At 30.8% G+C, this 26,076-nt stretch overlaps 2 protein-coding genes across 4 annotated transcripts; both read right to left on the reverse strand.

Moving 5' to 3' along the window:
• Nucleotides 1-9,532: 9,532 nt before the first annotated feature.
• On the reverse strand, nucleotides 9,533-16,456 carry LOC141721499 (uncharacterized). The gene is made up of 8 exons (XM_074524443.1): nucleotides 14,274-16,456; nucleotides 13,755-13,914; nucleotides 13,500-13,664; nucleotides 11,774-11,862; nucleotides 11,584-11,668; nucleotides 10,335-10,508; nucleotides 10,058-10,126; nucleotides 9,533-9,848 (listed from the first exon to the last, which is right to left on the reverse strand). The coding sequence occupies exons 1-8, from the start codon at nucleotides 14,489-14,491 to the stop codon at nucleotides 9,732-9,734; spliced, it is 1,077 nt and encodes a 358-aa protein (XP_074380544.1). The 5' UTR covers nucleotides 14,492-16,456; the 3' UTR covers nucleotides 9,533-9,731.
• Nucleotides 16,457-16,592: 136 nt separating this feature from the next.
• On the reverse strand, nucleotides 16,593-22,666 carry LOC141721498 (uncharacterized). 3 transcript variants are annotated; one of them, XM_074524442.1, is made up of 10 exons: nucleotides 22,576-22,666; nucleotides 22,430-22,455; nucleotides 20,983-21,200; nucleotides 20,484-20,643; nucleotides 20,229-20,393; nucleotides 18,826-18,914; nucleotides 18,636-18,720; nucleotides 17,393-17,566; nucleotides 17,116-17,184; nucleotides 16,593-16,910 (listed from the first exon to the last, which is right to left on the reverse strand). In XM_074524442.1, the coding sequence occupies exons 3-10, from the start codon at nucleotides 21,090-21,092 to the stop codon at nucleotides 16,794-16,796; spliced, it is 969 nt and encodes a 322-aa protein (XP_074380543.1). In that variant the 5' UTR covers nucleotides 21,093-21,200; nucleotides 22,430-22,455; nucleotides 22,576-22,666; the 3' UTR covers nucleotides 16,593-16,793. The 3 variants fall into 3 exon arrangements, with proteins under 3 accessions (XP_074380543.1, XP_074380542.1, XP_074380541.1); XM_074524441.1 differs by having other exon boundaries at nucleotides 22,430-22,458; nucleotides 22,576-22,647; XM_074524440.1 differs by lacking the exons at nucleotides 22,430-22,455; nucleotides 22,576-22,666 and having other exon boundaries at nucleotides 20,983-21,547.
• Nucleotides 22,667-26,076: the final 3,410 nt, after the last annotated feature.

The following is a 26,076-nucleotide window of genomic DNA, read 5'->3' on the forward strand; positions in this document are numbered from 1 at the left end:
ATGAAAGATATAATAATTTATAACAACACATATAGTGTAAACCTAATATGTTCTTATATAGTGCACATTTACATAATCAATAAAGAATCCTATTCAATTACAATAAGGAAACCTAATACATATCCATGTATGATTGCTTCTGAAATAAAGTTCTTCACCGCCTCGAATTCTGCAATCCTTTTCATTCTCGAATATTTACTAGAAATAACTAAGTCCTGATGACATCAACCGTTGATCATCAAGTACTGATAGACAAGTATTGATGACATCACCTTCAGTAAATCCTAATATTAACTCCTGATAGTTTATCTCCTGATATCATCAATTATATCTAACACAACAGATGAGCTAAAAGATATCAAACAGATGATGCAATGGTATTTGGATGTTATGGAAAAAAATCTATTGAAGAAGTTCCTTGAAGAAGCTAAAGATTGTGTTAGAGTTCAGAACTGAAGTTAAAGTCTGATAATCACTGCTTGTAAGAATGTATATGTTTATTTGATTTCTGCATTTAGATAGTTTTTGACATCATCAATTAGAACTTGTACATAATTACGTAATGCACAAGTTGGGGGAGATTGTTAGAAGAAATTGATGATATCATGATATAAAACTATCAGAGTTTATTATCAGCATTTGATATCAGGATTTACTGAAGGTGACGTCATCATTACTTATCTATCAGTATTTGTTGATCAACATTTGACGATCAGTATTTAGTCACATCAGTAGGTACCAAAGAAGGAAAGGGATTGCAGAATTCAAGGCAGTGAAGGACTTTACTTACAGAAGCAATCATACATGGATATGTATTAGGTTTCCTTATTAAAATTGAAAATGATTCCTTATTGATTGTGTAACTGTGCACTATATAAGCACAAATTAGGTTTACACTATATGTGTTACGAATTGTTATATCTTTCAGATAATCTAGCAGCTATCAAGGATAATTGTTCATCTTTGACAGCGTACTTTTGTAACAGTTTTTATCTGATTAATATAAAAACTGTTGATTTTGTTAAGCTTTATCGAATTGTTTGCATAAATTGTATCCACCCACATATACAGTTATATTATGGACCTAACATATTCATATTAAAATGAATATTCGATAAAAGATTATAACGACTAATCGAAATTCAAGAATCGAATCGTTAGAGTATTAATCGGTTAAATTATTTTTAAAATACATTTTTCTAGTGTAGGACAATATAAATAAGTGTCTAGAATATTTTTTTGTCTTCTGTGCATATTATTTTTTATGAAAAGGTATTTTGTAATATTTATGCACTACATATTTTAAGTGAGTTTGGTTATAATTTTCAAATGCTATATAATTTATTTTTCAGTGGTTTTATCAAAGTGTATTCTATAAGTGATAATTTTTAATTTCAAATAAATTTTATGTTATTTCGAATAATTTACATGTATTCAAATGTATATTCTCCTCCTAGAATAATTTTTTTTCTTGATAAAATCTTCCTCGAATACTTATGTTTATTGAAAAAATAAAATAATAATAATTCCAAATTATCTATCTCATAATTCTAATTTATACTTCCTATTATATGATAAATATTATCTATCTACGTATCTATGTATATTATAAATGCCGAATATTTTTTTAACTATTTTACCAGTACTACCCTTCATAAAATAGTTCATTTGTCAACTAAATTGTTAGAATAAGGGGCATGACTGTAATTCTACTTAGATCGTAAAATATTTTTAAAAAAAAAGCCACGCCAGCACAATCAAGTAACAAATCTTTCAGTTGTGATAATTTTTTGCCGGTAGTTTAATTCAAACAAATCCTTCCTAATTTTAAGCATGAAAATTAATTTAAATCATGCCGTAATCATTCTACCAGATTCTCACACACAATATTCAAAAAATTATGTTCAAAATCATATATTCCTATACGATTATTAGGTCTTTAAGGTTCGTGTCTCTGGATGCCTTATCGAAATTCGGTAATTTTAATCAAGTATCGATTCTTACAGGTCAGTTGTATCCATTATTCATTGTTTTATAATTTTATATAGGGAATTGATAAATAAATTACAATAATTACTATTTAAGCTCCAATTATCTTAAAAATGACATAACTACCCATGACAAAGACAAATTCATTGATTTTCACTATTAAAAAATATGGGCAAATATGTAATAAAAATGTCTAAAATTTAAAAGTGGAGTTTAAGTAGTAAAAAGTGGAGTTTATTTAACAATTCCCTTTTATATATTCTTTTGCAGCATGTAGGTATGTATATATGAATTATTATACATATATAACTTTTGTAGATTTTGTTTATTCAAGCTGCACACAACCCGTTTGATATATCGTTTGAATGAAAATGATTGAAGCCAGGAAAATACTAGAAGACTTTTGTAATGATTTAATTTGTCTTTTACGAGGTAAAAAACTTTGGAATACTTTATTCTTTCATGTTTATCATGTTCTAAATCAAGTTTTTTGAACTTAATTATACACATCTTTTTTTTGTTTTATTTGATTGGCACATCTGAGTTGCACACTGCGTATTTATTATAATGTCTCGGTGAAGATTATTATAGCAAGCAAATATATTTTCCATAATTCAGTTTCCCTTTCGTTTATGTTGATGATTGTTGATAAAGTACATTATTTACTTCTTTTTTGAATAAAGGAAGGTTTCATTATCAAACATCCGACAAGAGTATTTTAGCCATTAACGAAGAAACCGAGATTAACTTTGGAAGAAGATGAGATGGTGGGAGCCCTTTCCAATACTCTGCCACCTCCAATTGAAACTCAACTTCCTTAAGCCACGTATTCTCAAACTTGAAACGAAATTGTTTCTTAGTAACAGCTGCGTTGAACAGGTTTAGCTTGATAGGGTCATGATCTGATTTGATCGCATGGAATACTGAAAGCGTGCACTGGGGAAATAAACGCCACCAAGCCTTTGTTGCAAAAGCCCTGTCGAGTCTTTCACGGACCCAATCCCGAGTTCTTTACTTTTTTCCCAAGTAAAAGACCCTCCTAACAAATCCACTTCAATTAATTGACAATCCTTTACAGCCGTTTTAAAACCATTTGACAGATTTTGCGGATGCGGGTGAGTTTCTTTTTTATCATTGTTACAAAGGAGATCATTAAAAACGCCTATAATGCACCATGGAAGTTGTGATTTAGATGCTAGACGACGAAGAAAATCCCGTGTTTCTCTATGTCTCTCACGATCTGGAAATCCATAGCAACAAGTAAGCCTCCATGAAACTGTAGACACTTCAGAGATAATAATGTCGATATGATTTAAGGATGACTCAGTAACTTCATAAATCATAGTATGCTTCCACAAAACTGCAATACCACATCCTCTACCTTGTCTATCAACTGAGAAAAAAATTAGAAAAACCAAATTTTGAAGAGAGTTCTTCAAATTTATTACTAGTACATAACGTTTCTGAAAGAAAAAACTAAATTAGGCTGGAGAGATTTTAGAATATCCCCAAGAACTCGAACTGCATGCTGATTGCCTAAACCACGACAGTTCCAACTTAATAAATTCATTATGGATGGCTAGATTTCAAGGCAAGCTTAGCCAATATAGGTTGAGAAGACGCTGCCAAATCCTTATTAGAAATAACAGCCTCTGAGAGTTGTTGAATACCTTGTGGCCCATCTGCAATAAAGCCTACATCTATATCCATAGTACTTAGAAGAGTTGGGTCACCCCTCCTTCCTTTGCGTTCATCAGTTTTTAGCCCAATAGAGTCATCCTCATTCAGACCATATAGTAAATTTGAAGTTGTGTTGAACCTTGCTAAGTTTGTGCTAATACTGTTATCACGAGTTTGTGTACTAACCAATCCCCTAAAATTGCTCTCCTTGCTTATCTCTTTCTCTTTTTTTGAATTACTTCCCCCCGTGAATGATGGCAGTTGTTTTTCCCACCAATATTGGATTCCCACGTGTCATCTCCTTCATCATCGACTCTTAGTCTGATTCACTAGTCCGTGTGTGTTACTAGGCCACACGTAAAACAAATTCACCCAATCTCTTGTATTTGCACGTTACAACGAACTATGTGCCATCTTTTTTTTACTATTCTCTTCTTCCGTTTGAGTGGTTTTCAGACGTCCAGTTTTACTCTTATCCTCATGCACTCACGTCAGATCGATGAGTTATTCTTGGCATCGTACTCAAGGAATACTCCAAAGAAATTTCCAAGTTGTTGACCTACAAGTTCTGACATAAAACCCATTGGAAGATCATGGATCTGAAGCCAGGTATTCACATTACACAACTGAACCTTAAGAGGGTCTTCACCTGCAACCACTTGCTCTAAAATCATCATTACATTGTCAAACATTCGCGGACCTCCCTTTAAAACCCATTTCATATCTTCCTTATGAAAAAGTTGGAATAAGTAAATCTCCTGATCCAACTCCTTAATATTAATGCCCATTGATGGCTTCCAGACATCAGCCATCTTCGACTTCATTGCTCTTGAATTTATAGTCTTTTTAGTATGAAACCCCCCTACCAGACACATCTCGTACTTGTTAGTCTCCTCCTCGACTCCCGATTCAAACATGAAGCTTTCATTCTCCTCTTCTTCTATATCAAGATTCTCCATTTGATTATCAATGTCACAATATTGTGCCATGAGTACAAGAAAGACAGCTCTCACAGTACCTAATTTCTATTATAGAATTTTGAATATGAAAAGAAAACTCAAACTCTCACACATGACACTACGGAGAGAACTCATATTTATTGCATTTTCTTTGACCAGTAACTAATAATCAGTTTGTAATGTGGGCTTCTATTTATTTGATTTGTTGTAATTTTAAAATATTCATAGTATACATTTTATAGTAATTGTGCTTGAGTCAGTTGGTATGTAGTTATGTTTTCCACCCTAGACACCATGGTTTGACTCTTAGGTTTATACTTTTTAGTGTGTTTATTCATTGTTTTCAACTCTTGCGGTTTTTTCGTTTTATCTTTCTTGATTTTAAAATGTTTTTGAAAATTATAAACACTTTTAGTGAGGAATTAGTAAATGTTTAGAGGGCTAGAGTTCCAGTTTGCAAATTATTGCTTTTAATGGATATCAGTGAGGAATTAGTAAATGGTCGCAGTTATTTTTAATACCAATAGGGTTCATGTTTAGCCACCGGAGACTATATGTTGTGTGGATTTTTAGTGATGCAATTCTCTGGCCAAGCCCAATGATCATTTCTCTGTTTATTACAATAGTCTTACATTTCTCTGTTTTTGCTTTTTTGCGTAATTTTTTTAAAAATTCATTATTACTCTAGTCTTTAGTTACTATCTTATGAGTTATATTGTCTCTACTCTTTCTGTAGTTTGGCTCCTAAGTATCTGTTAGTTTTAACATAAATCTATGTTCTCTTTATTACGTGGTTTTTTGTAATTTGTTACTAGTTATTTTTGTAATCCTTTAACACCACCTTTAATAATATTTTCTATTTTCCTAATAAGTGACAACCAGTACATTGATCAAAGGTTGTGTCAATCTTTACTTTTCTCAGCTTCTTTGTTTTGTCTTCTGGTCTTGTTTTACATCATGTTCTTTTTATATATTAGTTTTACATATTATGTTTTGATTTTACTAGATTCAAATTAGAAACAATGAGTTGTAACTCAACGTTTTAGACCTTGCAACATTGTAGGAAAAGAATTTGTGAGACATTACTCAGATGAGATTATTGGATATGATGGGTTCTGGAATGTGTTTTTTTCTCCAAGATCAGGAGATACTATCGACTAAACAAGGACAGAGCTTCAACAGGTTGATAGTTACATTTTAATGCGGCTTTTACATGGCATCTAACTTTTTATGTAAATGGTTTTTATGAGAAAATTTACATGATAAATGTGCCTTACTAATTAGTTTAGTAATCTGCAGTTTTTGTATCAGCTGCTCCTTTTTTCTTATTACATATTTTTTATGTTTCACTTCTAGATAGCCAAAGTAGCGTGGAGAACTCGGTTATTTATGATTACACCTGTATGATCTTGCTTGAGGCAGAGAAGTGAATTAAAGGCATGACAAACTCGGCAGAAAAAGGTAAGGGAAATAAATGCATGTCACACTCATCTGAAAATAAAGAGGTATGTGCTTCATAGTATGAACATAGTTGTAAGCGTGCATTCAGTAATGTGGCATGTGCACCAGTCTTATATTGGAAACTTCAGTGAGATTAGAAAACACAATTGTTTGAATATAAATGTTTGATTCACAAAACTTTAAGATGCATGAAGCCGCATAAATAATCTCATGGTTATACAGCATATGGATTGGTTCTTATGCAGAGTTCATCTCTTCTCTAGGTAATACCCCAATACATAATAATTTCACTCCAGGAGCCCAACGAGTTCATAAAACAGGTGTTATTGACCTAACCTCTAATGGCAGAATAAGAGAAAGCTTCTTTGGGTACTTGGACAAATTATGACATGCCTTGATCTTGAAGTCGAGGAGAAAGTGAAGCAAATCCGAGCAGAAGTCCGAGAGCAGTGGCTTGTAGTATTACTTTTTTTATATTGTTTACATTATTTCTTTTTTAAAGTTTATAATCTTTAGCAGTTGGTAACATGTTTAGATTTTGGATGAGCGGATGTTTGATTTGTGTAAATGGAATTATTGTGGTAATGAATTGGTATTTTGGGATTGTATACATTCTAATAGAAATTTTTAATTTTTTTTGGCAAAGTGTTACAATAGCTTTATAAAGTGTTACAGTGGCCCCTTATGGGCCCAATGTGGGTCCCACTTTTTTAAAATATTTTAGAACTCTAAGTTAACATAAAAAACAAGTTACAACTGATCTCTCTTTCTGTTGCATTAGCAAGCTAAGGCAACATATAAACAAGTTAAAATACGATGTTGCCTTAGGCACTAAAGATGTTACCTTAGACCCCTAAGGCAACATGGAAAAACCTATCTTTAAAAAAATGTTACCTTAGCTTAAAAGTGGGGCAAAAGTAACATATTTACCCCCAAATACAACATTTTTTTGGTGTTACAGTAGTCATTTTATGGTGTAGTGACGGTTATTATATGTGTTCTTATTGGGTATATAAAGTGGCAGTCTTTGCATTACAATTTCTATATAACATGACAAGATTTTCAATAAATTTTGAAAGTTATGCAGAGTCATAAATAGTTACTTCTTTCTTCTCGATATATGATAATTATATTTTATAAATTCTGAATACTTCTTGCAATGATCTAACACCAATACCCTTATTAAAATAGTTCATTTTTTTCTAAATTATAGCAACAAGATCATGAATGTAATTTTACTTCCACCAAGATCATGAATGTAATTTTATTTTCACCTTGAAATGTTTAAAAAAAGTCTCATAAGCATAGTTTATACTTTCGATCTATTATTAGCTGCTACTTATGTGCAGTACAGATTTTAAATTAAAAGACCAACTGGATATTATGTTGCCTTTGGCAAATTTCTTATGATACACCAGATCAATCAATAAGGTTTGAAGTGTTAAATAAGAACTTCTGGTAGTGATTATTTCATATACATAATTATCATATAGTTATACTTACACCTGCATATTTATGCAAAATAGCAAAAATAATTTCTACTTCGAATTTTTTAATTTTTTATTAAGGTTGTTATAACTTTTAACATTTTCGAACATATTCCTAAAAATATTTTCAAATTTATAGTAAAAATACAATAAATGTTAAATTTCTAATACATATACAGTACATATAATTTAAATTTCAAGCTATTATGTTTATATTGAGTTTGTACATTACTACTATAGATTAAATATAAAATGTTTATATGAAGTTATATGTTATTACAAGTATAAAACATATAATCCTGTCAAAAAAAGTATCAATCAATCAATCGTATCAATAATATGGCCTAGGCAGTGTTTGGGAGGGTATATCGTACGTAGTGTTACCCTCATTCCAAATAAGGAAGAGGTTGTTTTCTCAAAAAACACATAATAAAAATAAGTACAGTAAGCTGGACAACAATAAACAATGATACAAACCTTCAACCCATGTTCTTCACATGAGACTTATTTCTTATTTTGCAGTCCTTTTAATGCGTCAAACTCAATATTTACCTTGAAGAACACTCTCCAAACTAAATATTTGAATTACCACAAACCGAATCGAAGGTATGCCACATCAAGAGACTCCAAACTCGTAAATTCAAATTGTTTACTACCAAAAGAATTAAAGATTTTAAATTGGTGTCAAATACAAAATACAACTCTGCATCACCAATTTTCATTTTAAAATTTTGTGTTCAACCAAATAAACCATAATTTGATCTGGTAGCCACTGTAATCAAAGTTAATTTTTCTTAATTGTCATAATAGATTTTTAAAATACAATAAAAAAGTATTAAAAAATAAATTTCATCCTAAAATAATTTATATTAATTGTTTAAATAATCAAAGAAAAAAATTATAATGACGCGAACACATTTCTTTACACCCAAACTATCGAAAAAAATCGACCCCAGTGGGCGCAAGCGCGGGCAAAAAAATACCAATATTTCATAATTTGAGAATGTTCAAAATTATATTCTAAAGTAAGTTATATATATATATATTATTTAATTAATCGATCCTTTATTTTTATTATATTATATAAAATAGGTAACTTTAACTCATATTTATAATTATAAGGACCATGATTTTTTTTGATAAATTGACTTGAATTAATAAGTAATAAAAAATTTATTTTCTTGTGTTAAAATTACATACAGTGTAGTTTTTAGCAAATATATATATACATACTTAAAAATAAAAAAATTGTAATTTTCTTCTTGGAAAATGCAGAACAATCTAAACAAACAACCATTTGGTAATAGATTAATTCTTTTGTTAAAATATTGTGGTAATAAATTTTCTAATTCTTAAAAAATAAAATAAAACTTTGCTCATAAGTTGTGTTACAAACTTAATTTTAATGTGTGAGATGATTGTGTTTAGCTGTAAAGTAAAAATTAGTGTATGTCATTTTTATCCTAAAATTTAGTGTATATTACAAGACAAAATACAGTTTTTTTTTTGAAATAGAAAAGGCATAGTTATTTGTATATTATTATGTTACATAACATAACATTTCTAAGTTGGTTTTAGAAAAGTATAAGAAAAGCATTTGACAACTATTGTCATCATGTCTTAGAAATAAAACATTTTGGACCCCTCCTGACCAACATATGGTGATAGAGTGTTATCAAAAGCCACGACTATATTCCAACAATTTACCTACCTGGGAGGCTTCGTTGATAGCTATGGAGCTCCTTTGAATCATGACTATTTATACTCTCCCTGCTTCCATTTACTTTCTTTAAGAAAAGGTACTATACTTGGAAACATGTAATTTGCCAGATAAAACAATAAGAAAACCATCCTATCAATTCGGGAAGTACTTCAATTTCAGGATGAATTCGTAAGAATGCAGTATATGCGAAGAAACATACACAAAGAACTTTAAAATATGAAGATAGCGGGAGATAAAGGTCACAACAGTCTGTTATTATTATAGGCATATTCAGCAGCCAGGACTTGAGAGTTCAGTCTCTCAGACACAACAGACAGTCATTTAGGAACACATAAACATTGTAACACAACTGTTGGAAGTTACTTAAAAAAGAACATAAGAAAAAGGAACAGTTGGAGGTGCGCAGTAACATAGCAAGAGTTACACAGACGACTAATTCACACTCTTGAAACGAAGAACAAATTTGACATTCCCGGAAGCAGCTTGTTCATTTGGGATATAGCTCCATGCCCCTGACACACAGTAGCGACCCACCACAGCACGAAAGGTCTGGAAAACAAATGTTAGTATATTAAGCATCTGAGTAAGAGACTAAACCACAATCATCCTCCCATTTTAATCCCCCCCCCCCCAAATCATATAAAACTGACGATTGATATGCAAGATAAACCAAAACAAAATTCCTAAGCAAGCTGATGTGTTTAAATATAAGTTTCGTTTATAGAAATTTAGTTCCTCGTAAAGAAATGTAAGATTACCTGTGGAAGGAAGGCAGGGACAACAGCTGTTGGCGACTCTTGAGATCTTTGAAACACTAGCTTGATGTCCTGCAAAAGCCACGCATTGCATTTTTATTATATGTTTTAGACTTTTAGCATCTCCACAAGTTATTTGACAAAACATACATCAAACTACAAGAACACGAAAAACCCAAACCTTAAATTATGCATCATCTGAAACTTAGTACTTTCATTTATATACTGATGCATCCATCCATCTAATATGAAGTATTAATCAATTTACTGATTGCTGTACCTTGAGTGAGCAGCATAGTATAAACTCCTGATTCTTACGCAGAAAATCCAGAGGCCCGTGTGGTATGATTGCTGCCTTTACAAATGATAGCACGTCAGGGACGTCAACATTGACCGGGAAGTTAGACAAATCCGAGCAGGTGATTAGAGGGATCTCCTTGAATCCTCCAGATAACTGCAACGCATTTGATTAAGTGGTTACATATCATCCCATGTATATAAAAGGAACAAAAGCTTAATGGACTCCCATTACCTTCCATCCAATTCTGACATGCTAATGAAAGGGATAAATCAGCGAGTAGATGGAATTTAAATACTAGACAGAGGAGTACAATTTTGACCATTCATTTGGGACATGCCAAGTTGCGAACTTCTTCTGAAGTTAGAAGTAAGACTATAAATATTGCCCAATTATGTGCTTATGATCTAAATACAATTTTATTCTCCTTTTATTCCTTAGGTGATGAGGTGATGATGACGTTACATTAAACTCGATTGAAAAATGTATTATATGAGTATGAAAATTAATGCATAAAGTAATGGTGTATTTGTTTCTTATGTAAAATTATATTTTTAATTTTTTTTTTAATTTCCCTTCAGATATTGCTAGGCCAATTTCTGCGGAAGATTTCCTTGAATTTTTTCTATATCCGCTTTGCAGGAAAGCTGGAAAATTACAATATCTTTTAATAGCCTCTTAACAGAAAAAAAATGAATGAAAATGATGGGGATTTGGTAGGTCATATTACAGCATCTAATAGTTAGAATTCTACACTTCATAAATACATCCTATGCTATGCATAAAGGGTGCAAGGAACACAATGTCTCCACATATATGTACATATGAGAGCAAGGTACTAAAATACATAAAGCTATTGCTAAATTATGAAATCAAAGAGTGATTTTTGTTGTTAAAATAGAACTTGTGATCCAATGCATGATTTTAAAATGACAAAATATATCTAAATAGGTATGTTTCATTTGACAAATCTTTAAATGCACTATTTTTATTTTTCACTTTACTTAAAATTCTCATCTATTTCCACTTTCCCACTTGCATGCTTATGTGGCAAAGATAGCAACATCTATCCTTGATTTTATATTTAGCACCAAGTATAGCATTTTGCTATTTTGCATTCATGTTTAGCCACTCATTGGAGTGAGCAATTTTCTTGGATGCTATATTATAGAAATAGTACCACTATTGGCCTCTCTCTAATAGAATGTGATAACAATACGGAACTTAATACCTTCATCCTTGGGATAGAGACACAGTTGATTTTACTTGATGTTTTATGGGGCAACTTGGCTATGGTCCCAGAAACGGATGGCAGCCTAGATGAATAAATAAAAAGAGATTAGTGGCCAAGTCAAAATTGGTATCATAAACATATTGAAGATCTGGTTAGCAAAAAAAACATATCGAAAGTTTGTTCTTACTTTTTTAGCTCAGAAGAGTACCCCTTGGAACTACGAGCAGAAGCAGACCAAGACAGGTAAGAGTTGACTATAGACTCACTGTTTGACAGCTGCAACAAATTCTCACCCAAATAAAGACTACATTAGAAAGTGTCGATTTTGTACGTCTTGTAAATCTATCAACAAGAGTGCTTACCGGATTAATTTGGATGTTTGATATCATGAGAAAACAAAATTTTGTACATACATAATATTATTCATAGAACACATGTTTCAAGTTTTTTTTACTGTAATCTGCTTGTGTGCAAAATCATATGACAAGACAGTCGTGCATTTGTCAGAGAAAGTATCTCACTAGGCATCTATTTTATGATTATAAATTTAAAACGTGAATAGACTAACAATATTAACTTGTGCAGTTGTGCTTTAAAGATTCAAATGTTCTGCCAACATGAACATTAATATAGAAAATGATTAAAAAATAAATGGATAGCAAAAATGATCACCAGTATAGAAAGTGAATGATCAAAATATTAAATGAAGAATTGCATATCTAATAGAGGAGAGAAAATGCAGAAAACATTTAAATGCAGAAGAAAAACATAGGATAAATCTGGAATGACATACATATTAAAACGTGTCAACCCTGGGGAAACATAAAGATTCACTCCATTTATGATCTTCCTAAACAAGATAATGTTATGCACATGTTTCAACTTTAGTCTTCACTCTTGTGATGATGATGGACGAGACACAATATAATAGTTTCTGTTAATCTATTTATTCCATCTAAAAAACAAAATAAAGATATAAAAAATATGGCACAGTAACATAGAAATTAATCAATTAGACAAAAGCTAGCATTCATAATATCGGGTGATATCAACCTGACAAAGAATGCGACGGACATTAGCGGTCGTATGCCCTAGATTGTAAATATGACATTGGGAAGAAAATTCACACAAAGATCATAATAAGTCAATGAACATGACAAAATTTGCAAAAAATAGTTCCAAATAATAAAGAAACTCATAAAACATATATAATTAGCGGTTGATTAACTTTTATAATAACCAGAAATCACACGATTTGTTGTTTCTTACACTCTCCTACTGTAACTCATTTATAATGAAGTTACTAACTTCATTTATAATAGTAAATATGTTTGCTGATTCTTCGAAGTATATTTAATGAAAAAATTTAATATAAACATTTTAGAAGAAAAAAAAAACTTTTTATTGCCTTCTATTTTTCTTCATCCTGATTATCAAAGGGATGCAGCATACCTACTTTTAATGTATACGAATTGTAGAAAATTCAAAATAATAGGTCAAAAATAAGAAAAAAGCTAGCATATAAAATTCCCAGATGGTATCAAACTAACAAAAAATGCGGCATGCCCTAAATTTTTAAAAATGACTGAGAAGAAAAAGCACACAAAGATCAGAATTATTTAATGAATCTAACAAAGTCTTGCAATCATCAGTATCTTGAAAATAGAAATTAACAAACCTTATTTATCAATATAGCATTTGATAAATGTTAAAACAACCAAGAATCACACTGTTTCAGCACGAAGTCGACAAATTAACAAAAAGTCAGTATAAATATGCTATAATTGAAAATTGGTTATGGTAATTCTAATGAGACGAGTGGTAAATGGTAATAAATAAAACAGAAGTTAATGCAGGTGTATGATAAATCAAGTTATTAGAACAAGCGCTTGTATATTGGGAATAAGTCATACATTTTCCAGTAGATTCCGGGAAAATTCCATCTCCCTGTTCAACTGCTGAACCTCTGTACAAAGGTATTCAATCTGCAACAGAAGTAGCCTCCTTGTTGCAACCGTCTTCACATTATCAAAAACAGATCTTGGAACTTCCAGAGCCACAAAAGATAAAAGTGAAGCCTGTATAAAAAAGGAAGCGCAGGTAAACAGTGAAGAACTATAAACCTAACTGTAATTGTAAGTACTTTTCTAGAATCTAAATATGCCTACATATTGCAGCAGCTCGCAAATAAACTCATTCTCCTTCAGCAACAGCTGCACCTCACCATGAAGAACGTCATTCTGTAACAGCAACATCTTCCCAATTGCGACCAGCTTCTCATTTAATAAATTAAACACAAAGGCATCTTTTTTCTTTTCCTCATTTAACCTGTAGAAGGAAGAGGGAAAAGGAGCTACAATAAATCATTTAATCTTTTGGGTTACCAATACTCTGAAAATGTACCAAGAACAGAAACAAGCGAGAACAGTAATTTGGAAATAAATTGTTACATTACATAAATAGATCAAGCTCATTTAAGCATTAAAATTGATCAAGTAGAAAGAGACATCCAACAGTTCAACCTTACTACAATGATTCACATAGACTTGGCAAATTATTAGTGAATAAACAAACTGAACAAATTATAAAGAGCAAGGATAGTCATTCCTGAACCAAAAAACTTTACCTAAACAAAGTGAATAAGATATACAAAGCAAGGATAGTCATTCCTGAACCAAAACCTTTACCTGCGGATTTCAAACCAAGCCCGAATCTGCTGAGAGTTAAGGTTAGAAAGTACAGAATTCTCACGGATCATTGCAATCCTCATATCATGACTTGGCTTCTGACACTCCATAAAGATGTGTTCAAAAACTTTGATCTGATCAGCTGAATACTGCATACCACTTTCTGGAATGTCTTCATTGCATGTGCTATAATTTCCAAAACCCCCCTGCATCTCCATTTCAACCTTAGAACTCAAATCTCACAGCAACAGAATATGGTGGTTAACTAGATCTTTACAAACTTAAAACTGATGTGGTTAATTATAAATCAAGATGGTCTGTAGTTAAACTGCCTCGCGGACTTGAGAGCTGGAAAATTATAGTTAAACATAAAATGATAAGACCAATCTTAGTAAAAGAATGCTGAAACGGTGGGAGTTGGCTATGTTACAATTTGTAACGCTCACTTTTTTTGTTTGTTTGTGGGATGACTAGTCAGCATTACTAAAGTGATTTGTCATTTACTTTGGGACCCTGCTAGTATTCGACCACATTGGCTTCTTTTTTCAAACAGATCTTGAAATTTTGAACAAAGTAACCTAGAGTAGAACTACTTCAATTTCCATTCAACTAATAGGATATATGTTCAATTTAACCTTTAACAACTACAAATAAAAAGGCTTTCAGTAAATAACAAAGAAGCACGTAGAAACACACACGCGCACACACACAGACATCAACATTATGAGCATTTAAAGTGAATTTTTTTTTAGGGGAATCAAATGAAATTTATACTTTTCCATGAAAACTTTCATAAATATCGTTCTAGTACCAGCAAATTCAACCATTAGTTAAACCTACGAATTTGAAAAGGAACATTCAATTTCCATACTACTCAATTTCTTCACAAATATTATCATAAAAATTTGCACTCTCTCCTACCTCAATTTTTTCTTCAATTTTATTTGCGAAGATTTCATTCCATTACATTCTTGGTTCTCCTCAACCAAACGGAGCATACATTTTTCACCGCATAGTACAGAGCTATGTAAAACTTAAAAGCCTAAGTATGCTTGTAATTGTGTAGCAAAGACAACTAAAATAAGGAACAAATTAAATGAATCAACAATTAAGCCAGATGCTCAACTAACTTTATTATTAATTGCAGGAGTCTTCTTTATTTCGTCTTAAGTACAGTTTTAATAATCCTACGTTTGTCTTAAGTATTTGCTTAGTTAATAATTAAAGTTTCCTAAAATGTGCTTGAGCGGTGATTAATGTGCTCTCAGGGTCTAGAGTTCTCTTCATTACTCAACTTCACACGCACAATGTGTGTGATTTTTTTCAAGTAAAATTATAATTTCTTGATGATCACAAAAGTGTGTATATTAGCATGACAAGCATGTATATGTAAAGAGAGGGTAGAGGTGCGTGTGAGAGAGATACTTACATCACATTGTGTGTCAGTTAATGAAGCTGCTGTGTGTAGAGAAATGGATTAGAACAAATATTTGTACTGTCGTACATAAACATCCATATATATACAGAAAGGAAGAGACAGAGAGAGAGAGAGAGAGTGTGTGTGTGAGAGAGAGAGAGAGAGAGAGAGAGGACTAGCAGACAATGAGATTGATGCAACCTAGTAGAGTAGTAGGAGAATAAAATTAATGTTTATGAGAGAGAGAGAGAAACTAATGCTCATCGGCGTCAATTAGCTAATAGAAACTGATCGGCGGCAGCCGGAGAAGAATGCAGCAAGTAGAGTTTCAGCTTTTAACCGGCCAAAGAAAACTATTTTCAAGGAAATAAATTATTTGTGATACTGAATTGGGACTTTTAACATAACAAATAGGAAATAAATTTCAATTCATTCTCCACAGTTCACGTGCAATAAAATGTTTAGATATCCTCTATTTTGATATCGAATTCAAAGTGTCCTTCCATAGTTAATTAACATTAACAAGAAGAATGTATACTTTTACTTTTCTCTTTCAAATACGTTCGAATTTTTGATAATGATAAGGATGAGCTTAAGGTAATCAAATATCACCACTGAATTTCAATCCCTTATATCTTAGAAAGACAGAATCAGTTGGATGGATCTTAGAAGTATTATATGTGTTTTAAAACATGATTTATGATTTCCTATCATAGATATGTCCAAAATTAGAGACTGTTCCGCAAGACGTAAGTATATAGTTGGCAGAAGAAAAAACATTTAATATGTCAAATAAAACAATCAATTCCGAAAGTACTTCAATTTCAGGATGGCATAGTAGAAATGCGATTTATTTAAAGAAACATAAACAAAGAACAGTAAAATATGAAGATAGCAGGATATAAAGGTCACACAACAGTCTGTTATTATTATAGGCATATTCAGCAGCAAGGACTTGAGAGTTCAGTCTCTCAGACACAACAAACAGTCATTTAGGAACACATAAACATTGTAAAGCAACAGTTGGAGGTTACTTAACAAAGAACAAAAGGAAAAGGAACAGCTGGAGGTTCGCAGTAACATAGCAAGAGTTACACAGACGACTAGTTCACACACTTAAAACGCAGAACAAATTTGACATTCCCGGGAGCAGCTTGTTCATTTGGAATATAGCTCCATGCCCCTGACACACAGTAGCGACCCACCACAGCACGAAAGCTCTGGAAAACAAATGTTAGTATATTAAGCATCTGAGTAAGAGACTAAACCACAATCATCCTCACATTTTAACCCCCCCCCCAATCATATAAAACTGACGATTGATATGCAAGATAAACCAAAACAAAAATCCTAAGCAAGCTGATGTGTTTAAATATAAGTTTAGTTTATAGAAATTTAGTTCCTCGTAAGGAAATGTAAGATTACCTGCGGAAGGAAGGCAGGGACAACAGCGGTTGGCGACTCTTGAGATCCTTGAAGCACTAGCTTGATGTCCTGCAAAAGCCACGCATTGCATTTTTATTATATGTTTTAGACTTTTGGCATCTCCACAAGTTATTTGACAAAACATACATCAAACTACAAGAACACGAAAAACCCAAACCTTAAATTATGCATCATCTGAAACTTAGTACTTTCATTTATATACTGATGCATCTATCCATCTAATATGAAGTATTAATCAATTTACTGATTGCTGTACCTTGAGTGAGCAGCAGAGTATAAACTCCTGATTCTTACACAGAAAATCCAGAGGTCCGTGTGGTATGATTGCTGCCTTTACAAATGATAGCACGTCAGGGACATCAACATTGACCGGGAAGTTAGACAAATCCGAGCAGGTGATTAGAGGGATCTCCTTGAATCCTCCAGATAACTGCAACACATTTGATTAAGTGGTTACATATCATCCCATGTATATATAAGGAACAAAAGCTTAATGGACTCCCATTACCTTCCATTCAATTCTGACATGCTAATGAAAGGGACAAATTAGCGAGTAGATGGAATTTAAATACTAGACAGAGGAGAACAATTTTGACCATTCATTTGGGACATGCCAAGTTGTGAACTTCTTCTGAAGTTAGAAGTAAGACTATAAATATTGCCCAATTATGTGCCTATGATCTAAATACAATTGTATTCTCCTTTTATTCCTTAGGTGATGAGGTGATGATGACGTTACATTAAACTCAATTGGAAAATGTGTTATATGAGTATGAAAATTAATGCATAAAGTGATGGTGTATTTGTTTCTTATAAAAATTATATTTTTAATTTTTTTTTAATTTCCCTTCAGATATTGCTAGGCCAATTTCTGCGGCAGATTTCATTGAATTTTTTCTATCTGCTTTGCAGGAAAGCTGAAAAATTACCATATCTTTTAATAGCCTCTTAACAGAAAAAATGAATGAAAATAATGGGATTTGGTAGGTCATATTACAGCATCTAATAGTTAGAATTCTACACTTCATAAATACATCCTATGGTATGCATAAAGGGTGCAAGGAACAGAATGCCTCCACATAAATGTACATATGAGAGCAAGGTGCTAAAATACATAATGCTATTGCTAAATTATGAAATAAAAGAGTGATTTTTGTTGTTAAAATAGAACTTGTGATCCAATGCATGATTTTAAAATGACACAAAATATATCTAAATAGGTATATTTCATTTGACTAATCTTTTAATGCACTATTTTATTTTTCACTTTATTTAAAATTCTCATCTATTTCCACTTTCCCACTTGCATGCTTATGTGGCAAAGATAGCAACATCTATACTTGAATTTATATTTAGCACCAAGTATAGCATTTTGCTATTTTGCATCCATGTTTAGCCACTCATTGGAGTGAGCATTTTTCTTGGATGCTATATTATAGAAATAGTACCACTATTGGCCTCGCTCTAATAGAATGTGATAACAGTACAGAACTTAATACCTTCATCCTTGGGATAGAGACACAGTTGATTTCACTTGATGTTTTAAGGGGCAACTTGGCTATGGTCCCAGAAATGATAGGCAACCTAGATGAATAAATAAAAAGAGATTAGTGGCCAAGTCAAAATTGGTATCATAAACATATTGAAGATCTGGTTAGCAAAAAACACATATTGAAAATTTGTTCTTACTTCATTAGCTCAGAAGAGTACCCCTTGGAACTACGAGCAGACGCAGACCAAGACAGGTAAGAGTTGACTATAGACTCACTGTTTGACAGCTGCAACAAATTCTCACCCAAATAAAGATTACATTAGAAAGTGTCGATTTTGTACATTTTGTAAATCTATCAACAAATGTGCTTACCGGATTAATTTGGATGTTTGGTATCCTCAACATGTGAGAAAACAAAATTGTGTACATACATAATATTATTCATGGAACACATGTTTCAAGTTTTTTTTACTGTAATCTGCTCTTGTGCAAAATCATATAACAGGATAGTCGTGCATTTGTCAGAGAAAGTATCTCACCAGGAATCTATTTTCTGATTATAAATTTAAAACGTGAATAGACTAACAATATTAACTTGTGCAATTGTGCTTTAAAGATTCAAATGTTCTGCTAACATGAACATTAATATAGAAAATGATTAAAAAATAAATGGATAGCAAAAATGATCGCCAATAGAGAAAGTGAAATGATCAAAATATTAAATGAAGAATTTCATATCTAATAGAGGAGAGAAAATGCAGAAAACATTTAAATGAAGAAGAAAAATATAGGATAAATATGGAATGACATCCATATTAAAACGTGTCAACCCTGGGGAAACATAGAGATTCACTCCATTTATGATCTTTCTAAACAAGATAATGTTATGCTCATGTTTCAACTTCAGTCTTCACTCTTGTGGTGATGATGGAAGAGACACAATATAATAGTTTCTGTTAATCTTATTAATCCATCTAAAAACAAAATAAAGATATACAAAATATGGCACAGTAATATAGAAATCAATCAACTAGACAAAAGCTAGCATTCATAATGTCGGGTGATATCAACCTGACAAAGAATGCGACAAACATTAGCGGTCGTATGCCCTATATTGTAAATATGACATTGGGAAGAAAATTCACACAACGATTTCCAGATGTATATGAATTGTAGAAAATTCAAAATAATATGTCAATAATCCGAAAAAAGCTAGCATATAAATTTCCAAATGGTATCAAACTGACAACAAAATGCAGCATCCCCTAAATTACTAAAATGACTCTGAGAAGAGAAGGCACAGAAAGATCAGAATTATTTAATAAATCTGACAAAGGCTTCCGATCATCATTAAAAATAGAATTTAACAAAGCTTATTTATCGACATAGCAAATGTTAAAATAACCAAGAATCACACTTTTTCAGCAGGAAGTCGACGAATTAACAAAAAGTCAGTATAAATATGCTCTAATTGAAAATTGGTTATGGTAAGTCTAGTGAGACGAGTGGTAAATGGTAACAAATAAAACAGAAGTTAATGCAGGTGTATGATAAATCAAGTTATTAAAACAAGTGCTTGTATATTGGGAATAAGTCATACATTTTCCAGTAGACTCCGGGAAAATTCCTTCTCCCTGTTCAACTGCTGAACCTCAGTACGAAGGTACTCATTCTGTAACAGAAGTAGCCTCCTTGTTGCAAACGTCTTCACATTATCAAAAACAGATCTTGGAACTTCTAAAGCCATAAAAGACACAAGTGAAGCCTGTATAATAAAGGAAGCACAGGTAAACAGTGAAGAACTATAAACCTAACTGTGAGTGGAAGTACATTTCTAGAATCTAAATATGCCTACATATTGCAGCAGCTCGCAAATAAACTCCTTCTCCTTCAGCAACAGCTGCACCTCACCATGAAGAACGTCATTCTGTAACAGCAGCATCTTCCCAATTGCGACCAGCTTCTCATTTAATAAATTAAACACAAAGGCATCTTTTTTCTTTTTCTCATTAAACCTGTAGAAGGAAGAGGGAAAAGGAGCTACAATAAATCATTTAATCTTTTGGGTTACCAATACTCTGAAAATGTACCAAGATCAGAAACAAACGATAACACTAATTTGGAAAAAAGTGTCACATTACATAAACAAATCAAACTCATATAAGCATGAAAATTGATCAATTAGAAAGAGACATCCAATAGTTAAACCTTACTAAAATGATTCACATAGACTTAGCAAATTATTAGTGAATAAACAAACTGAACAAATTATAAAGAGCAAGGATAGTCATTTCGGAACCAAAAAACTTTATGTAGAAAGCAAAGATAGTCATTTCTGAACCAAAAAAATTTACCTGCGGTTTTCAAACCAAACCTGGATCTGCTGAGAGTTTAGATTAGAAAGTACAGAATTCTCACGGATCATTGCAATCCTCATATCATGACTTGGCTTCTGACACTCCATAAAGACTTGCTCAAAAACCGTGATCTGATCAGCGGAGTACTGAATAAACTTATTCCCTCCATTTTCTCGAATGTCTCCATTGCATGTGCTATAATTTCCAAAACCCCCCTGCATCTCCATTTCAACCTTAAACTCAAATCTCACAGAAACAGAATTGGTGGTTATCTAGATCTTTAAAAACTTAAAACTGATGTGGTTAATTATAAACCAAGATGGTCTGTAATTAAACTGCCTCGTGGACTTGACAGCTGGAAAATTATAGTGAAACGTAAAATGATAAGACCAATATTGGTAAAAGAATGCTGAAACGGTGGGAGTTGGCTATGTTACAATTTGTAACGCTCACATTTTGGTGTTTGTTTGTGGGATGATTAGTCAGCATTACTAAAGTGATTTTGTCATTTGCTTTGGGACCCTGCTAGTATTCAACCACATTGGCTTCTTTTTTCAAACATATCTCAAAAATTTGAACAAAGTAACCTAGACTAGAACTACTTCAATTTCCATTCAACTAATAGGATACCTCTTCAATTTAACCTTTAACAACTACAGATAAAAACATTTCTTAATCAGGCTTTCTGTAAATAACAAGGACACACACACACATCAATTTTGTGTGCAGTTGAAGCAAAAAAAATTTAGAGGAATGAAATGAAATCTATACTATTCCATGAAAACTTTCATGAATATCATTCTAGTAGCAGCAAAGTGAACTATTATTTAAACCTACAAATTTGAGAAGGAACATTCAATTTCCATACTACTCATTTTCTTCACAAACAGTAACATAAAAATTTGCACTCACTCATTCTTTTTAACTTTTCTTTTCTACCTCAATTTTTTCTTCAATTTTATTTGCGAATATTTCATTCCATTACAATCTTGGTTCTCCCCAAACCAAACAGAGCAAAAGTTTTTTCCCCAAACCAAACCGAGCAAAAGTTTTTCACCGCGTAGTACACATTTAGCTAAAAGCCTACAAATGCTTGTAATTGTGTAGCAAAGACAACTAAAATAAGGAACAAATTAAATGAATCAATATTTAAGCCAAACGCTCAACTAACTTTATTATTAATTGCAGGAGTCTTCTTTATTTCGTCTTAAGTATCCTAAGTTCGTCTTAAGTATTTGCTTAGTTAAAAATTAAAATTTCCTAAAATGTGCCTGAGCGGTGATTAATGAGGTCTCAGGGTCTAGATTTCTCTTTGTGATTTTTTTCACTAGTAACACTATAGTTTCTTGATAATTACAAAAATAATATGTGTATATTAGCATGACAAACGTGTATTGTATATGTATAGAGAGGGCAGAGGTGCGTGTGAGAGAGAGATACTTACATCACATTGTGTGTCACTTCACGAAGCTGCTGCGGGTAGAAAAATGGATGAGAACAACATTTTTTGGACTGTCCTACGTAAACATCCATATAACTAAATGTAGAGATATACAGAGAGAGACAGGGAGGGAGGGAGAGCAACTAAACCTCATGGGCGTCAATTAGCTAACAAAAGCTGATCGGCGGCAACCGGAAAAGGATGCAGCAAGTAGAATCCGGCCAAATTTTTAATATCTGTTATTTAACCGCGGTGTTAGTTAATATTTATATATTTTTAATTTTATTTCATATAATTTTATTAAAATTTTATATAAATAATTAGATATTAAATAATAATTATTTAATTATAATTTTAAGTTATGTTCAAATAATATAAATAATATATAATTGATGAGATCTTATTTATAAATAATAATGTAAATGTGTGTTGTTGGTGAGAGAGATTCGAATCTCAAAACTTATATGTACCTTTATAAATAATATAAACGTTTGTTGTTAAGGGGATTCGAACCTGAGAATTTATATGTATTTTTATAATTAATAATATAAATGTTTGTTGTTAACGAGATTCGAACCTGAGAACTTGTGGAGTGTATTTTTTTAGTATGTGAATCTAACGGCTCTATTTATTTAATGAAAAAGATCCGACAGTCGTGATGTAAAGTGATAACCAAAATGAGGGGTCAACCAAACTACAAATTATACTTCATTCCGGTTATTATAGTATACTAGCTTAAAACCCGATGCACGGATGCCTAGATCGTTTTTAATATTATATAATATATTAAACAAAAATATCTTGAATTGAATTTTTTAATTTGTTCATTAATTTTTTTATTTCTACATTTTTAAATGATATGACTTCGTGATGATTATATTAATACACGTATATGTTCATAGTTTTTTAAAAATATTATTATAGCAATTTTATAGTTTTTTGAGAATAAAAGTATAATGTTTCTCGTGTTGGAACTTTAACAAAAATATTATTTTATAAAGGTTATTACTTAAACGATAAATTATAATATCTATCTGAAAAAAGATAATAGTACTGATTGAATGATATAGTTTTATTGATCATTTTATGTGTGTTTTAAAAATAATTATTATTATGTTTAGTTAAAAGTTAATTTTTAGTTAATATCAATAGGATACGAATTATGTTTAATATGATATTAATTTGATTTATTCTGTATTAGTGCTTTACATAATTTTATTTTAGCACGAGGCCCATTAATATGACCAATTCAACTAATTAAATTTAGTTTAATTTTAATTTTTTATGTCTCGATCAATAAAATAGTTTTATTTTAGCCCGAATAATTAATATATGTGATTTTATTTTAGTTGGTTGAATTATATTTTAATTATTTTTGGATGACTAATATATATTATTTTGTTTATCCTAGTTCAATAGTATAATTTTTTTAGGCGGATTAGTAGTATTTGTTATTTTTTCTTAACCTGATGCACATTATATCAACTAAATTATATTTAGTTTGCTTAAATTTATTTTAGTCTAAATTATCAATTAGAATAATATAGAAGTAAATGTGAATTAGAAATTAAAATTGGTAGAAGAATTTGATTTTTAATATCAATTAAGAATAATATAGAGTTGGATATGAAATAGAAGTTAAATTAATAGAGCAAGTTGACCCCAATATCAATAAGAATTGGAATTGACCAATCAACTAACTCACCAATTAGATATAGAATAAATATTTAAGGGTAATTAAGTAATTTCAGCAAGTACCGACCGACCAACTACCAAACTTTTAATATTTCGTCTATTATAATATAGTATAGACTAGCTTACGGCTCGTGCGATGCACGGGTTTTGGTTAATATTTATATATTTTTAATTTTGTTTCATATAATTTTATTAAAATTCTATATAAATAATTAAATACTAAATAATGATTATATAATTATAATTTCAAGTTAGGTTCAAATAGTATAAATAGTATATGATTGATGAGATCTTATTCATAAATAATAATGTAAATGTTTGTTGTTGGTGAGTGAAATTCGAATCTGAAAATTTATATGAATCTTTATAAATAATATAAATGTTTGTTGTTAAGGTGATTCGAACGTGAGAACTTATATGTATTTTTATAAATAATAATATAAATGTTTGTTGTTAACGGGATTCGAACCTAAGAACTTGTGGAGTGTATTTTTTTAGTATGCGGATCTAACGACTCTGATTATTTGATGAAGAAGATCTCACGGTCTTGATGTAAACTGAGGGGTCAACTAAACTACAAATTATACTCCATTGCGTTTATTATAGTATAGTATAGATAGTATAGATCTATTATTATAACTAGTTTTATACCCGTGCAGGATTTTCTTATTAATTTTTATGTGTTTTGTAGTAGTTTATTTAATTGTTCTTTTTGAGTTCTTATAAATTTTTGTGAATGGTTTTCAATTTCTTTTTGATTATATTTAATAATTTTGATTTTTAATTACTCATATGCATATTTTTAATATAAAAATGAACAATGTAATTGATTATTTGATAAATTATTTTCAATTATATTAATATTATTTTTAAATGGTGTTATTGAATTTAATACATTACTTTCGACTGTATTAATATTATTTTTTATTTAATACATTGTTTCACTTGTATTTAACATAAACTATGTTATTTATTTTAATTTGTAGAAATGTTTGTCTAATTTTATAAAAATTTCTAGTAACATTTTTATTTAATTAAAATGTATTTGTTTGTTATATTGTTATTTGTATTATAATTTAAATATGCGTAAACATAAACGGTGTAATTGATTATTTAACAATTTATATTTCTTGTATTAATATTATTTTTCTATGGTGCTATTGAATTTAACACATTACTTTTGATTTGATATTATTATTTTTTATTTAATACAATATTTCACTTGTATTTAACATAAATTGTGTTATTTATTTTAATTTGTAGAATTGTTTGTCTAATTTTATAAAACTTTCTAATTACATTTTTATTAAATTGAAATTTAATTTTGTGTTTTATTTTTACTTGTATTATAATTCCAATATGCACAACTAGGTAAAAATATTATCAGGTTATTTATATTACTATAATATCTATTAATTATAAATGATAATATCATGTTATTTATAATATATAACACATTTATTTTTTAGAAACAATACTATTTTTCCAAATTCTAAAAGTCTAATTTTAATGAAAGAAGTTAACAAATAATAGAAATTTTCTTTCAACTATTGACGTAAGTGATTTCAAATATTAATATGCTAGTTATGTGCTGCTTTGTTTTGCCTACAGTAGTTATTTATTAGAGACCAAACAGGACCATACCGTACCATACCCTACCATATTATATGCTTTACTAGCATATATATAAGGATATAACTAGCTTTACAATCTGTGCGAGCACGGATATTCATCAATATTTCTATATTATTTAAAATTGTAATATTTTTTTTTGAATTATTACCTTATTAGTATATTTATAAATAATAATATAAATATTTGTTGTTGGCAGGATTCGATACTAAATCTAGGGTTGCGTATAAATAATAATATAAATATTTGCTATTGACGGGGTTCGAACCTGAGAGTTTTAGTAGTGTATAAATAATTATATAAATATTTGTTGTTGGCGGGGT

Source organism: Apium graveolens, chromosome 4 (assembly GCF_009905375.1).
Source record: "Apium graveolens cultivar Ventura chromosome 4, ASM990537v1, whole genome shotgun sequence".
Lineage (NCBI taxonomy): Eukaryota > Viridiplantae > Streptophyta > Magnoliopsida > Apiales > Apiaceae > Apium > Apium graveolens.

Coding starts and splice junctions, on each gene's coding strand:
- LOC141721498 (XM_074524440.1), bottom strand. CDS start 21,212: ATGGAGATGCAGGGGGGTTTTGGAAATTATAGCACATGCAATGGAGAC. Junction 20,394..20,483: donor TTTGCGAGCTGCTGCAATAT/GTAGGCATATTT, acceptor TTTATTATACAG/GCTTCACTTGTGTCTTTTAT. Junction 17,185..17,392: donor TACTCTGCTGCTCACTCAAG/GTACAGCAATCA, acceptor TGGCTTTTGCAG/GACATCAAGCTAGTGCTTCA.
- LOC141721499 (XM_074524443.1), bottom strand. CDS start 14,491: ATGGAGATGCAGGGGGGTTTTGGAAATTATAGCACATGCAATGAAGAC. Junction 10,127..10,334: donor TACTATGCTGCTCACTCAAG/GTACAGCAATCA, acceptor TGGCTTTTGCAG/GACATCAAGCTAGTGTTTCA. Junction 9,849..10,057: donor TCCCTGCCTTCCTTCCACAG/GTAATCTTACAT, acceptor TTTGTTTTCCAG/ACCTTTCGTGCTGTGGTGGG.